General features: G+C 32.9%; 1 protein-coding gene across 1 annotated transcript in view; it reads left to right on the top strand.

The window, feature by feature from the left end:
* The window catches only part of CWC27 (CWC27 spliceosome associated cyclophilin), a 257508-nt gene that overhangs the window by 4304 nt on the left and 236437 nt on the right, over nt 1-16767 (top strand). Inside the window, exons 2-7 of the mRNA XM_007973839.3 lie at nt 1654-1750; nt 9111-9223; nt 11020-11163; nt 12673-12771; nt 13722-13825; nt 16140-16209. Coding sequence (XP_007972030.1) covers nt 1654-1750; nt 9111-9223; nt 11020-11163; nt 12673-12771; nt 13722-13825; nt 16140-16209 — 627 coding nt within the window. The remainder of the gene's footprint in view (nt 1-1653; nt 1751-9110; nt 9224-11019; nt 11164-12672; nt 12772-13721; nt 13826-16139; nt 16210-16767) is intronic.

Genomic DNA, 16767 nt, shown 5'->3' with positions numbered 1-16767 from the left:
ATAAATACTAGACCTATAAATACTTATATTTAATATATAAATATTTATAGACCTATAAATACTAAAGTAGTATTTAGATTAACTAAACCAGCCGTCACAAATTTCTTATTGAAAATAATATTAATAATATAAACAAGCAAATCTTAAGAACATGATAGAGCTGATACCTCAGCATGGGAAGTCTGTCAAAAAAATCAGAAATTACTATGAAGACCATTGTAAATATGGATTTCTATTTATTATTTTTAATGGTGAACTTTGCCTTAAATATATATTGTGACTTGAAATATTTACCAGTAAGAGTATAAAGTCATTGTGATTTTCAAGACATTTAAAAACTAGATGTGTAGAACTGAAAGCCCTATGTAATTTGAAAGCAGCATTATGCTAAGTAAAAGAAGCCAGACACAAAAGGCCACATATTGTATGATTCCATTTATATGAAATGTTTAATAGGCAAATCTACATAGACAGAAAGTAGATTAATAGTTGCCAGAGAGGAGTAGGGGTAAATAGGGAGTGATTGCTAATGGATACAGGGTTTCTTTTTGGGGTGGTGAAATGTGACTTAATGTCGATGATACTGACTTTCCATGAGAAACAGGCTCATGTATTTGAACAGTTACATTGCATACCCTTTACTTGCAAGAGCATTCTAAAAGATTGTGATGATCACAAATTATTGACACTGATCTACTTTGGTATACTAGGGGAGAAAAAAAAAGAAGTAATACTGGAGAAATTGGTTTCCAGCTGTGCCACAGTGTTCAAATTTAGAGTCTAACATTCTTTTTGGTTATTTGTGGTTACAAATAAGACAATTATAAACTGTTTCCTGGGAGCCCAGCAGGGAGGTTTTGGTTGTTGCAAAGTTTCTGGTTCTACCAAGGAGTATCTGCTGTTATGAGCTGGTGGAAAGGCTATGAAAGGATTCTATTTACTATAGAAGGTGATTTTAAGACATAATATTTTAGTAAATTACAAACCAGAGTTAGATTAAGAATGTTCCTTTGTAAATTAGGAATAGCATGATGTTAAATGAGCAGAGAGAGTAAAAGGTAATTAAAAAGGGCAATTATAAAATTGTATTATAATATCACAATATTGGGGTTTTGTCTTGTTTTGTTTTGTTTTGAGACAGGGTCTTGCCCTGTCATCCAGGCTGGTATATAGTGGCATGATCATAGCTCACTATTACTTCAAATTTCCAGGCTCAAGTGATCCTCCCACCTCAGCCTCCCAAATAGCATGGAATACCACCATGCCTGGCTAATTAAAACAAATTTTTTTAAAGACAAGGTCTCTCTGTGTTGCCAAAGCTGTTCTTGAACTCCTAGCCTCAAGTGAACTTCTCACTTTAGGTATTACTGTTTTTTAAATGAATGAAGTTTTTTTCTGTGATTAAAAATGATATATGCTTTTTTTTCCTAAATCCCAAACTTTTTCTGAAATGGTATTTTGAAAGATCTAAATGTACAATGAGTTGTAATGAATATTTGACATTTTGTTGAGTATATCAACAAAAACCAAACACAATTTTTAATATTTCTTTTAAAATTGAAAACTCACTAGTGATTGCTGTAAGTCAAATAGTCATTCAACTGATTATTAAGCAAAATAATAATTTAATAAAATGTAATATTCTTTCTACAGGTTTTATTGAAAACTACAGCTGGAGATATTGACATAGAGTTGTGGTCCAAAGAAGCTCCTAAAGCTTGCAGAAATTTTATCCAACTTTGTTTGGAAGGTAAATTATAACTTATGACTTTTATTCTACCGGAGAAATTTTTGTCAATTTAAAAATAAACTGCAGTGTCTTCTTCACAAACATTGAAGACTAGTGTTAAATAGTGGTCATGAGTGACAGGTGTTGCTATGAGGATATGGTATTGAACTGAGTGTCAGGAAGTGGAGATAAGAGATAAAAACTACCCAAAATAAATTTGAATACTTTTAACAGAGCAGTTTATCTCGACAAATAATACTGTGATCCTCTTTGGTCTTCTTTGCTATCTTACACTTCTTTCTTTCATTCTCTAAATTTGGGTATTCCCCAAGATTGCCTCTAGTTCTCTATTGTCATCACTCTCTAGTTGTTACTTCAATCCAAGTGACTACCACATTTAGAACTTCAGTCATTTCTTCTCTTCCTAGTACTAATATTCATATCTAATTGCCTAGTGGACTTTTCAACTGGAGTCTTCCATTGTTAGCTATAACAAAACCAGTATAAAACCAAATTTACCAATTTCTTCCCAAGTCTGCCTTTCACCTGTATGACTGTAATTGCCTCTTGCCTGCTCCCCTTCCTGTCTTTCATCTTTAATTTCTTTTCTCTCTTACTTGTTCATATGTTATTTCAATCCTCAGGCAGCTTGGCTTCCTAGCTATCCAACTTTTTATCTCATTGCACTAACCACATGGTTTTAGTTGAATATTATTTCCTAAGCATTTCCTTTCCATTTCCACTTTCATACATATCCTCATACTAATTCCCCTTTTATTGATATGCTTTTTCTTCCCTTTTTTAGTTTAAGTCTACCCATTTTTAAATGTTCAGAATTCTAGTTTCTCCACACAGCCTTCCAGCTAGCATAGAGTGATATTATTATCACTATCTCTAGTTTTTTTAGATTTGAGTAATAAAGTAACTATTTTTCTTTTTTTAAAATGCTGCAGAATTATACATCCACTTAAGTGTTTTTCCCTTCAGAGTATTCTCTTAGGGAATTAAACCTTCCATTTTTAGAGCTTTTTGTTGGCTTCGAGAATATATTGCATATGGTTTGGAATATCTCCAGTGGTGGCAAATCTTTGTTCTTCTAAGTTATATTTGATTTTTAGAGACAGTTTTATTCAAGGTATCAGAAAACAGCATTTTGGGCCAGAAGCAAGGTGTGAAAGAGAATCCAGTAGTATGGTATGATGAGAGCTCTCTAAATAGACAAACATAATTACCAGGTGAAGATTTAAGAAATGAAAAATGCCCAGATACCAACCCCCCTCCAAAAGAGAGAGGTGGGGAGGAGTGGAGAGAGAAAGAGAGAGAGAGAATGAAAGGACATCTGCAAAGACCATTATTAATAATTGCTATGGCAGGCAGGAAGGAAATAGAGTCAGGCAGGTAGTTCAGTCAGAGAGGCCTCAAATATCTGTTAACCAAGTTGAGAAACACAAGAGACATGGAAAAGTCAGACTTATTTCTGGTAAGAAGTTTTGAAGATTCAAAAGCCCAAGTTTTACAGAAGGAGAGTGAAATTACAAAAACATTAGAAAGAATGAATGGTAAATTGCAATCCATGACCAGGTGAATGGAAGAAGCAGAAAACATCTGGATACAATGTGACAGTGAAGAAGAAATGAGGTTCTTCAATTGGGTGATAATGAAACTCAATTATTACAACAAACAATTATTCACCTATTTATAATAATGCAAGGAGAAAGAAGAAAGAAGAGAAAAATAATTTTAAAAATAACCAGAATAATTCTCTTAATCAAATTCACCAATCCTCTTAATTGAATAGAGATAGAATTATTATCGGAAAGGCTAACATGCAGCTTAAGAAGACTGATTTAAACAAAGACATTCCTAAATGAGTTAAGTCAAGGTTTCAAAAATATAATCCAGAAAACCCCATTTTAGTTCTTTGCTTCTATGATTTAGATGAGTCGTAATGTTTCTAGATCTTGAAACACTCATATTAGTTTTTTTAAAGCATGGTTTCTGGAATTTAAAAGCAAATGAATAAAAATATGAACAAGTAAGAGTGCAGTCTCAGATATGGCCCTCAACTAAAATGATGTTCATAGCCAAAGGATGGTTTATAGCCTTTACAAAACCAAAACCATTATACAGACTTAATCTTAGATTTTTGGTCTTTGCAGCATAGTTAGGTGGACATTTAAAATGAGTAGAACTTTAAAAAAATTATCATTTAAAAAATAGTGCAAAAATATATAAAGAAATGAAAGGGAAGCTTATTAGCTTTGATAATTTCATTAGTTCCTCCAGTGTGAAGAAGGAGTATAATTTTATGTTTGTTTTATAGACAAGTGGGGAGCAGAGGGAGAACTGGATAAGAAAATCAAAATGTTTAATACGTTGTGTAACTATTATTTTCTTCACCTTTATTTTACATCATTCTTGTCTCAGCATGGTCCACACTTTATTGGTTGTCTTTTATTCTTTAATAATAGTTTACTAATTCTTTAGAGTGACAAATATAAGCATAAATATGCTACAAGTTAAAACAAATTTCTTTACAAAACTGAAATATTTGTTTAAAAAAAAATACCAGAGAGGCTGGAGTAAATAGTGCAGACTGGTCCCAGGATGAGTGTTAGATAAAAAGTTATTAATGTTAATATTTACATAAACACAAAACAGGATTCTAGAAGAAGAAATGTATAACTACTTTATTTATTTATTTTTTTTTTTGAAAAGACTGGGAGAATATTTATTAATATCTATTGTTCTTTTTTTTTCTTTTTTTTATTATTATTATACTTTAAGTTCTAGGGTACATGTGCATAATGTGCAGGTTTGTTACATATGTATACTTGTGCCATGTTGGTGTGCTGCACCCATCAACTCGTCAGCACCCATCAACTCGTCCTTTACATCAGGTATAACTCCCAATGCAATCCCTCCCCGCTCCCCCCTCCCCATACATATAACTACTTTAAAATGCAAATATAAATTCCTCTGTGAACTTGGGCAAGAAATGCAGTTATTCAAAATATATGATAATGCCCATATATTATTGTAGCCAGAAATAAAAACTATGTGACAAATATTAGAATGACAGCAATCAGATAGGAACTTTGTTTCATATTTAAGATACATTTAGGTATCTTTTTTCAATAGTGGAGGGCATTCAGGAGGATATTATGAACATGCATAATGAAATAATAAAACTTTTTCAAAATACTTGTGATGATACATAAAAATTTAAGAAAAGCAAACATTGCAAGCAGCAAAATATAGGGTATTATAAACTGTAAATACAACTATAAATGCATAGTTCAATAGTGATTACTAATAAATTACAAAGAAGTTGAAATAGTAAATATGGAAGATTTGTGGATATTGGAAATTCCAGCTATGTTAGAATACAGAGTTATACTGTAGAGAGTATAGAAAATTTTTACTCACTTATATATGGTATTATAATAATTTCATGCATCCAACAGGAATATAACTAGGAAAATCATAAAGAAAATCTTAAAATAAAAAGTCAGCATCACTGAAACACTTAATGGGAAATAGGAGAAAAGAAAATGGTGAAATTGTAAAATTTGAAAACACAAGTAAAACAGACCTCTTTCCTGCCCTTTTTCCCTCACAGGTAACATATATGTGGGTCTTATGAATCTTGCTTCATAAGTAGTTCTCGAGTCTGTGTATCTCAAGATAAGCCATAGTTACGTAATGACTCTCAGGACAGTAGTTGCTTGCTTGCATTCTCTAACTGGCTCTCTGTCACATGTACTTGCGCTCTCTCTTTCGTTCTCCTTCTCTCTCTCTTACTCCCCCTCTCTCTCCAGTCATGTCTCTTTCTAATATATTCACCCTGGGTATTTGAATGATGTTTTGAAAATGCAAATCTGATCATGTGCACAGTGCTCAAAAAGTATTGGTTGACTGCTTATTATGGGTCTAGAGGAATATTCATTATATGATATATACTGGGGTATATTTTATACTCAAATTTGAATATGAATTTGTAGCATCTGAGTGAAGATATTAGTTTGACCTCACATTTGTGTTGAACTTGAAAATGTGTAGTTTGCTTTCACATTGTTTAATCTTCAGATTGACACTGTGCCTTAATTTATGTTATTAGATTTATGAGAAAATGGAGTTTAAGATTGTATAGCTAGCAAAAGGCAAGATTCAAACTCCTGACTGCTACATGCAGTGTTAGTGTAACTCATTAAACAGTTACCTAGGAATATAGGAGAGATACTTTTAGACCTTTTGCTTTTTATAGTGTGTATTTGTAACCAGAGGGAACTTGTCTGCACTAGGGAGCTCTTGTAAATACAGCCCAACTGCCCTGCACTGGGAGAAGGGAGTAAGCAAAGTCAGCTGGTCTTCCTTTCTACTTCTTCTTACGTACTGTGTACTGAATACAGTTGTTAGAATACAGATTATATTTTTAAAAATATGCATTGTGTATCCAGTTATGCTTTGCAAATATAAATAATTATGAGGGTGTTTCCAAGCCACTAAAATAGGAACTTTATAAATTATGTCAGTAATTGTATCAGTAAAATGCCTGGCCCACAGTAGATACTTGATAAATATTTTTTATTGAATGAGTTATATTCAGGTTGTATTCAGTTGCAGGTAATAGAAGACCCAACTTAAAATGATTTAAATAATAAAGACCTTTATCATCCTCTATGTCAAGAAATCTGGTGAAATCTTTAGGGAAGCTCAGTGAAATCTTTAGGGAACTGTGCTCTTTCCATCTTTCTGCTTTGTAACCCTAAGCATGTGATTGAATCATGCCTGCCTAACTCAATAGTTGGCTCAACCACAACCTTTGTTGCTGCTTGCTTTTTGTTTGTTTTTACAACAACAAAAATAATAGCTTTTGTTTATTCAGTACTTCATACTACATATGTTTTCCTCTTGTGCTTACCTAATGTAAGTACAGAACTAATTTCAGTGATGTAAAATAATTTCTTTCCTTCCACCTAAAGGATTTTTTTAAAAACTTGTGGGGAAGTTTATATAACATAGAACTAACCATATTAAGTGTACAGTTCAGTGTCAGTTAGTACATTCACTGTATTGTGCAGCTGGCACCTCTGTATAGTTCTAAAACACTTTATTACCCCAAAAGAAAACTCTGTATCCATTAACCCAGTCATTCTCTATTCTCCCCTTGATAGGATTCAGCTCTGTGTCCCCACCCAGATCTCACCTTGAATTGTAATCCCCATAATCCCCACATGTCTAGGGCAGGACCAGGTGGAAGTGATTGGATCATAGGGGCATTTTCTCCCTTACTGTTCTTGTGATAATGAGTGAGTCTCATAAGATCTGGTGGTTTTATAAGCATCTGGCATTTCCCCTGCTTGCACTTACTCCGTCCTGCTACCTGAAGAAAGTGCCTGCTTCTCCTTTGCCATCCACCATGATTGTAAGTTTCCTGAGGCCTCTGCCCAATGTGGAACTGTCGGTTAATTAAACCTCTTTCCTTTATAAATTATCCAGTCTCAAGTATTTCTTCATAGCGGTGTGAGAATGGAATAATATACCCCTTCTCCACCCACAGCCCCCAGCAACCACCAATCTATTTTCCATCTCTGCAGATTTACCTATTCTAGATATTTCTTATAAATGGAGTCAGACAGTATGTGACTCTGTGTTTGGGTTCTTTCACTTAGCATGTTTTTGAAGTTCATCCATTTTGTAGCATGTATCAGTATTTCATTCCTTTTCGTGACAGTCATATTCCATCATGTGTATATATCACATTTTATTTATCCATTCATCCGTTGATAGACATTTGAATTGTTTACACCTGTTGGCTCTTGTGACTAGTGCTGCTGTGAACATTTGTGTGTGAGTATTTGAGTACTTGTTTTCAACTCTTTTGGATGTATACACATATATATAATTTGGATGTATATGTAAACAATTGATTCTTTTGGATATATATAGAAATAATATATATAAATATATGGTATTTCATAAAAGCAAATCTGATCATGTGCACAGTGATATATATATTATATATTGTTTATATATCAAACAATATATATCAAAATTACTTATAACTACTATTATAATTACTTATATGTTATATATTGTTTATGTGAACTATGTCTATTTACACTTAAAAACTATATATTAATATATAAACATATATATTACTTGTATACACATACACCTAGAAGCATAATTGCTGGATTACATGCTAATTCTGTGTTTAACTTTTTACACTATTTTATATTCCCACCAGCAATGTAAAAGGGTTCCAGTTTCATCACATCCTTACCAACACTTACTCTTTTAAGGTTTTTGATGTTAGCCATTCTAGTGGGTGTGAAATAGTATCTGATTGTGGTTTTGATTTGCATTTCTCTAATGACTAATAATATTGTGCATCTTTTCTTATGCGTGTTGGCCATTATTGCTACTTCTTAATGTAAATTCTCTTATTCAAGCAAACTCTAATTCCTGCTCCCCACTCAATTTTTCACTTATGCTTTGACTCACTGAGATGCCATGCTTCTGCCATTCCCAAGTTAACTTCATTTTCTTCTATGAAGTACCCTAATGATTTTAGGTTCCAGATAATATATAGTATGGGAGGTCATATACAATCTGTCCTGTATATTTATGAGTTCTAAATTATATACTCAAATTGTATATTTTTGAATTACATATAAATATGAATAATTTATTTCAATCATTTAGCAAACCAATTGAGCTAATTGGACTCAAGTATGTATTGTGTTATTTGTTTTGTTTATTCAGAGTTTCTTGAGGAGGGTGTATTGATGGTTCCAGACCGATAACTAATAAGTAATTTTGATATATTATGAGTTTGTATATTAATAAATTAATTTTCTGTGAGGAAAAGAGGAAGCAATCGGAAATAAGGTGTTCATCTTTGCTGGGGTTTCTCAGTCTCCACACAGTTCACATTTTGGGCTGGTAATTCTCTGTTGTGGGGACTGTCTTTTGCAGTATAGGATGTTTAGCAGTACCCCTGTCCCCTACTCACTAGATGCCAATAGTATCCCCCATTTCTGAAAAATATTTTCAGAAATTGACAAATGTCCCCTGGGGCACAAAATTGCTGCTCCTTCCTGCCAGAACTCTCTAATTTCTATTTTGAAAACCAATCCAGAGTTTGAGAGAATCCTAGAAATAAAAACAAAAAGTCAACAATGATGGTTTCTGTAGAAATGTGTGCTGTTTTGAGAAGTAACTATTTTATAAGAAGGAGGATACAAAAGGTTTTGGCTTGGGAGCCTATTTAACATTCTGGAAAATAAATCTTTTGACTCTAGCTGTATTAATTTTGGTAACTGTAGATATGATTAATTTTAGACATTGATAAATTATTTTTGTTTTTTTTCAGCTTATTATGACAATACCATTTTTCATAGAGTTGTGCCTGGTTTTATAGTCCAAGGCGGAGATCCTACTGGCACAGGGAGTGGTGGAGAGTCTATCTATGGAGCACCATTCAAAGTAAGACTGAATTATTATTTTTATTACTATTTTTGTTGTTGTTATTTCCAAGTCAGTTTGGATTGCTTAATCGAAAATGATTGTGTTCCACAAGAGGAAAAAACATTTCACATTAGTATATAAAAATCAGGCTGGGTGCAGTAGCTCATGCCTGTAATTCCAGCACTTTGGGAAGCCAAGGGGGGGCGGATCATTTGAGGTCAGGAGTTTGAGACCAGCCTGGCCAACATGGTGAAACCCCGTCTCTACTAAAATTACAAAAAGTAGCCGGGCATGGTGGCACACACCTGTAATCCCAGCTACTCAGGAGGCTGAGGCAGGAGAATTGCCTGAACCTGGGAGGTGGAGGTTGCAGTGAGCTGAGATCGCACCAATGCACTCTAGCCTGGGCGACCAAGTGAGACTCTGTCTCAAAAAAATAAATAAATAAATAAATTGTCTGTAAAAGATGCATTAATCAAGAATAGGTCAGTGATTTCTTATCTGCCAACATAGATCTAAGAAGAAAAAGACTTGATGTCATAGTGAAGATATTAAGAACAATAGCAAGTTCAAGTAAAAGCTAAAAGTTGTGTTTGTTATTAATTTGATGGCACCGATATCATGTTCTTTGAATGAGTAAACATTAGTATCTCTTAAAATATGGGAGTTTTTGAAAATTCATTTTTATACTAATGGAATAGATTGTCTGCATTTTCCTTTCATCTTTTACCAAGTCATTGTGTCATTCTTGAAGAAAATACTTGAACTGTTTGCTTTAATTTGCAGATGATAATGGCCTTAGAAATATGGAATAGTTATTTTAAAAGTCTCAGATGTCACTTTTAGACTGTTTTATATTTTACCATGGTAAGACTTCTCATGATTTTAGGTACTTCGTCTAGTCGGAAACATTCTTTTATTCTTTTATTTAGTGTAACAGAATAGTTGTTTTTGACAATTCCTTCCTAACTTGAGATTTTTGCTTCATTATTTTCAGGTAATACAGTTATCTTGTTACATTTTTCAATTAGGTCATTTTGAATACAGTATACAGAGTTGTGATCCATTGAGTTCAAATCTCTTGAGAATTATTTATTAAGGAAAAAAATCTCCCTTTGTGAAAAGCATTTATGATATAACATGGCTACATTTATAAATGACTTCAATATCAAGTTGGAAGGAAATTCTGTTAACTAAGAGACTAATATATTCGTTAAGTAGCCCTGTCATGGTGAGAAAACCACCTTAGAAAGACTTGTTCCTGCTCTTTTGAAAACTGGCAAATAGAATCAGTGCCATTTCAGAGAAGATTCAACTTAGGACTTTAAAAAGACATGGTAAAATTACGTGACACAATAATAGTAGATTATTTGAATTAAAAAACCAGAAGAAAGCAATTGTTTAATGACATTTAGAATGAGATGGGAAAGAGTAATAATTGAAGACTCTGCAATGGCTCAAAGGTAGTGTTCTGGGAGAAGTAAGAGAAGATTTCAAAAGCTTAGCTGACTTTGGGATCAGAATAGGGAAATAACTTAGAAATCCATTCCCCCTTGGGTACTCTTCCTTTGGGTATAACTAAGCAGCTTTCTACAAAATAGGGTATATTTCTGTATGAGTATATTTAGAAAATACAGTCTAGTGAATTCAAGTTTAATAACATTGAAAGAATAGTAAGTGCTCAAAAATCAATTAAGTAAAATGTCTGCATTTTTTTATTAGAAGTTGTACGGGACCTTGCGGGTCAAGTTGAATAACTGCATATGACGGATCTTATAACTGAGGACATTCACTAGATCTTTTTTACATTTCAGGATGAATTTCATTCACGGTTGCGTTTTAATCGGAGAGGACTGGTTGCCATGGCAAATGCTGGTTCTCATGATAACGGCAGCCAGTTTTTCTTCACACTGGGTCGAGCGGATGAACTTAACAATAAGCATACCATCTTTGGAAAGGTTAGTGTCCAGTGATTTTAAACCTGTGGTTCAGTTTTTGGTTTTATGTTATTCCTTAGGCTTCTAAGATACATATGATTAACTTATCTAAGAGTTACCTTCATCAAAACATTCCATAGGATATGTTTATTCTTTTCAAAAATGATGGAATATATTCCTATTATAGTGCACTATGAGGGAGCAGCTAAATTCTTTTTTGCATCTTTCAATTCACTCATTAGTTGTGACTTTAGTGTATTTCTTCTTTAAAACCATAGTAATGGTATGAGCTAATAATGTGCCACTTAGCCAGTATTGATTTTACATTTTTGGAAACACATTTAGGTAATAACATTTAGTAGTTTAAAGTTTAGTTTCTTAATGATGGGTTTTTAAAAGTCTAAAGTGGAATTTGTGTTGACATTGAAACTTCTTACTGTAAATATTACTTTGAATAGTACCTATTTAATCCTGCTCACATTTAATGTCATATTAGGGACCGTCCTTTCTATAGAATTTTCAACAATTCCCTTTAAAAAGGGATTCTGAAGGTTTTCTTCTCTCACTCTTCTCCCTTCTCATAAATATATTTCTATATGTTTTAAGTCTTAGGCATATTAGACATCACTAGTGTGTCAGCGCCCTCTGCTGGTTCAGTAAGAATGGTTTCCCCATATGCCGGGCAAAACTAGAGTTTGTGATGATGAAAGGGAAAAAAACAAATTCAGTACAATTGGAAAGCTTGGTGTTGTTTTAAAACTCTTGAGAAACACTGAAGGAAAGGAATCATAGTAAAACCATATATTGCAATGTTGTTGGTTAATACTTATTAATAATAACAGTGGGTTAAGAAATATGCATTGGCACATTCTTTTGAGCCACTCCAGCACAGTCTGTCTGATGTTTATAGATTCCCTCCATTTATTTCTTAAAAATAAGAGTGTATAATAAAATGAGATTTAAGTTGCCATTCTGCATCAGTTTTTACAATTGGGATTATATAACTAACACATCAGAGACAATGTGTAGCATAGTTAGAAGTTAGAAAGGCCATCACTGTTGGTTCTATAGCTTCTTTAAGCCTCATTTTTCTTATCTGTAGAAGGATAATGATAGTTCCTACTTTTAGGATGTTTGTGAGCATCAAATGAGATAATGTCTCTAAAGCATTTACCACATTGTTATTGTTATTATTTGCTTATTTTATCCTATTCCAAAGTTTAAATTTGTTTATGATCTTTGAATGAAAAGTTGTCATTCAGTAGGAGATTATTTGACATTATATTGTTAATAAAAACTTACATTAAATATATATTGGAAATTTCCAAGACACTTATTGAGGGATTGATCTCCATCCATGCTTTTCTCCTTTAAGATAAAGTTGCTTTATTTGCATTATTAAATGTATATATTTTATGTAATCATATGAAATTTCCTTTTCATTATTTGAAAAATACTTTCAAAGGTTTTCTGTTAATTCAAAGGATGAGTGCAATAATTTTCAATTACATTATATTTTTAATTTGATAGGTTACAGGGGATACAGTATATAACATGTTGCGACTGTCAGAAGTAGACATTGATGATGAAGAAAGACCACATAATCCACACAAAATAAAAAGCTGTGAGGTAGGAGTATGATTATTATGAGATACAGCACTTAAATTGTCATTTAAGAGGAATTGATTCTTAGTATTTTTAAACTATTGGATGAAGGCTTTATACTAAGTAAACATCACACTTCAAATTTTATCTCTGATTTATTTGGGCACAATTTCTAGTTAATAATTATTTAAATTAAAGATTTTAATTCAAAGATGAAACTTTATCTGATAATCCAATGACTGAAAAGCTTACCTCATAATAGAAAGTTAAAGGAATTAGGTTTATTTAGCCCAAAGAAGTGACTTCATAGGTAATTTAAGAGTGATCTGCTGGGCACAGTGACTCATGCCTATAATCCCAGCACTTTGGGAGGCCGAGGTGGGTGGATCATGAGGTCAGGAGATGGAGACCGTCCTGGCTAACACAGTGAAACCCTGTGTTTACTAAAAATACAAAAAAATGTCTGGACATGGTGGCATGCGCCTGTAGTCCCAGCTACTCGGGAGGCTGAGACAGGATAATCACTTGAACCTGAGAGGCAGAGGTTGCAGTGAGCCGAGATCACACCACTGCACTCCAACCTGGGCGACAGAGCAAGACTCCATCTCAAAAAAAAAAAAAAAAAAAAAAAAGAGTGATCCTTCATTGAGGAAGCAAAAATAAGAATACTGATTTGGAATCAAAGCATCTGAGTTGGTCTTGCTTACTCTGTATCATTTACATTTTCTTAAATATTTTTCCCTTTTGTAAAATGGGGATAAAATATCCCTTAGTTGATAGCACATAGGATTATTGAGAGAATCCAATGAGGCCGTGTAAGTGGAAGCATGTTGTGTAGTAAATATATATCACTATACTAATAATGTTTGTGTTGGAAAAAATATAGACACTATACCAATGGAATTACATACTGGGTTTAATTTTTTGTGAAATGTTAAAAATAGAATAATGTTTTCAAAATATTTTTTTCATAGGTTTTGTTTAATCCTTTTGATGACATCATTCCAAGGGAAATTAAAAGGCCAAAAAAAGAGAAACCAGAGGAGGAAGTAAAGAAATTGAAACCCAAAGGCACAAAGTAATCATGGTGGAGAGATTTTTCTTCAGCTTGAAAAATGACACTCATTCATTTAATTTACTTTATTTCCTTTTATAGTAATTGTTTACTAGCAAAGCAGAGGCCAGTTTGAACCAGAGAGATATTGGAATTATGAGTGTGTGGTTGTATTAGTTCATTTTTACACTGCTATAAAGACATGCCTGAGACTGAGAGATATTGGAATTATGAGTGTGTGGTTGTATTAGTCCGTTTTCACACTGCTGTAAAGATATACCTGAGACTGGGTAATTTACAAAGGAAACAGGTTTAATTGACTCACAGTTCCGCATGGCTAGCGAGGCCTCAGAAAACTTCAATCGTGGAGGAAGGCGAAGCAGGCGCCTTCTTCACAAGGCAGCAGAAGAGAGAGCGAGTGTGAAGGAGGAACTGTCAAACACTTGTAAAACCATCAGATCTTATGGGAACTCACTCAGTATCATGAGAATAGCTTTGGGGACACCGCGCCATAATCCAATCACCACCCACCAGGGTCCCTCCCATAAAACACGTGGGGATTATGGTAATTACTCGAGATGAGATTTGGGTGGGGATACAGAGCCCAAACCATATTAGTGTGGTTTTTGTTTGTTTGTTTGTTTTCCTAAATGAGCAACTCTTGCATTCAGGTGCAGTATATCTTACACTTAAGCTACAAACATGTCATCTCAGTTGTTCATATGAAATCTGTGTTAATAAATATATACATATTTTATGATCCTTGTAACGATTATTTATATAAATGATTTGTTGAGAAACTTTTGTTGCTTATTTTAAAATTAATATATGCTCACTCAGTATAAATAGAAAGTAGAGAAAAGTATAAAGAATATTTTTAATGACTGCATGATTGCATTATGCAATTTACCTTGTATTTAACTTTTCAATCCTTTTTTGGTGCCATTAAAAATAATCTTATCATAAACATTTTAAAATATAAAGCTGTTTCATTCAGTATTCTGGTTTATTTCCAGAAGATAATTTTCCAAAGAATAGGAATAAAAATACATTTCATTATTTTGGACAATATTCTACATTAATACTGTCTGTATATACTGCAGAGTTAGATTTCAATGTATTCTTTTACTGAACTGTAGGATCCTTATTAGGGATTTTATTGTACCTATAATTGTTAGATTTGATCAATTCTAGATATAATCCTGCCAAACCTAGTTAATGAAAAGCAAAGTGGATTCAGATTTCTAAGCTTCAGTTACCTCTTCCTATAATATGGAGATTAGAATAAGTTCAACTTCTGGTTGTTATGAGGATTACATGAGAAGAGGTATGTTAAAACATCCAGTAGTATAGGCATTCAATACCTATTAGCCTTTTTCGTTGACATCCTACAAATACAAAGTTAAATTGTTTTATAAACTGTCAGATATGACCAGACACTTTAATAAGCAGTTAATTCCTTGTGGCAAAATGACTGCTTATTGGAATTATTTATTTGATTTTTAAAATTTCTTTGATCAGCTTATTTTGATTAGTCTATCTCTGGATGAAAGGTCACTGTCACTATATTCACATACAGTATGTCATCACTATGATTTATCTTAACAATAAACTCTAAAGTCATTTTTTTGGTGTGTTTTGCTTTGTTTTTGTTTCCAGCAAATATGTTAGGGATGATATGTTGGTCATTGCTTGCTTCTAGGTTTTGGTGAAAAAAAAATCTGTTTTGCTGCCATATCTTTAATTTTTCTATTTGAGAGAGAGTTTTAGTAACTTATTGTTTATCTTACTTGAGATTACTTTTGTTTGATGAATCAGAGGAGACAAATGTAGCTTTTTCTCCTTGTGGGCTATTTTAGTTGTTTATTGCTCATATTTTTTTTGTCTGACAATTTTATATACATATTAATTTTAAAATATTAAAAAATATTTTGCCCAATACTAGATTAATTGCTTCCCATTTGTAGCACTCAGGGATATATACTTATTAGTTTTTCAGAAACCCCCATTTTGCTACCAGTTTGATAAATATAAAAACCTTAATTATTTCTGTCATGCTTGACTCAGTACAGGAGGGATCCCTTAGCTCAGGAGGGATTTTGGTCATTAAAAGTTAGTATGATATGGGAAACATTGTGCTGTGAGGCAAAAGCCTTAACATACTACAAATATAGATCATTAGAATACTTCTGCTGAATACTGAGTAATATGGTATTTTTTACAACAGTCAGAATGTATTTCTTCTTGTAAATTCTGTTTTCTTGCTCTGAAAATAAGGTATTTATAAGTTTGATTTGACTTTTTCTTTCTATTTTTTTCTTTCTTTTTTTGGGACTAGAAATTTTAGTTTACTTTCATTTGGAGAGGAAGCTGAGGAAGAAGAGGAGGAAGTAAATCGAGTTAGTCAGGTAATCTCTAATTTGTTCTAACCTATAAAAGAGATTAGGGTCTATATCTTACTATTGTATCTCTTGCTATGTCTGGCGCAGCAGGTTTTACATGGGGCAGGCTCAGTAAGTGTTCATTGGATTTGTAAATTGATTTGTGGTCAGTAATATTTGCAACTTTTGAGATTTTCCACATAAAATTGTAGTGTTCATTTATGTTTGACGTTGGCATTTTTAAAAAGTCAGTTTGAACTAGACTTGCAGTTTTTTGAATGGTCGGACTTTATGATTCAGATCCTAACTGCTGTTTATTCAGGTGGTATGATAGATGATAATGATTATTATCATTACTGTTATAAACAGTCGCATTCCAAAACTCTTACATTCATTTTAATGTTATTTGTATATATTTTGTTTATTTCATTCTCATCACAGCCCTTTGAGATCAGTGGTATTATTATCCTCATTTTACTCATGAATAAATTCAGCTATAGTTTATAATTTGCTCAAAGTAACATAACCAATAAGTAGCTACAGCAGGGAAATGAACCCAGGTCTTTGTAACTATTAAATCCATGT

The sequence above is a fragment of the Chlorocebus sabaeus genome, chromosome 4 (genome assembly GCF_047675955.1).
Source record: "Chlorocebus sabaeus isolate Y175 chromosome 4, mChlSab1.0.hap1, whole genome shotgun sequence".
NCBI classification, from domain to species: domain Eukaryota; kingdom Metazoa; phylum Chordata; class Mammalia; order Primates; family Cercopithecidae; genus Chlorocebus; species Chlorocebus sabaeus.
Note: the sequence above shows the minus strand (reverse complement) of the source record. Positions and strands in the feature narration are given on the sequence as shown.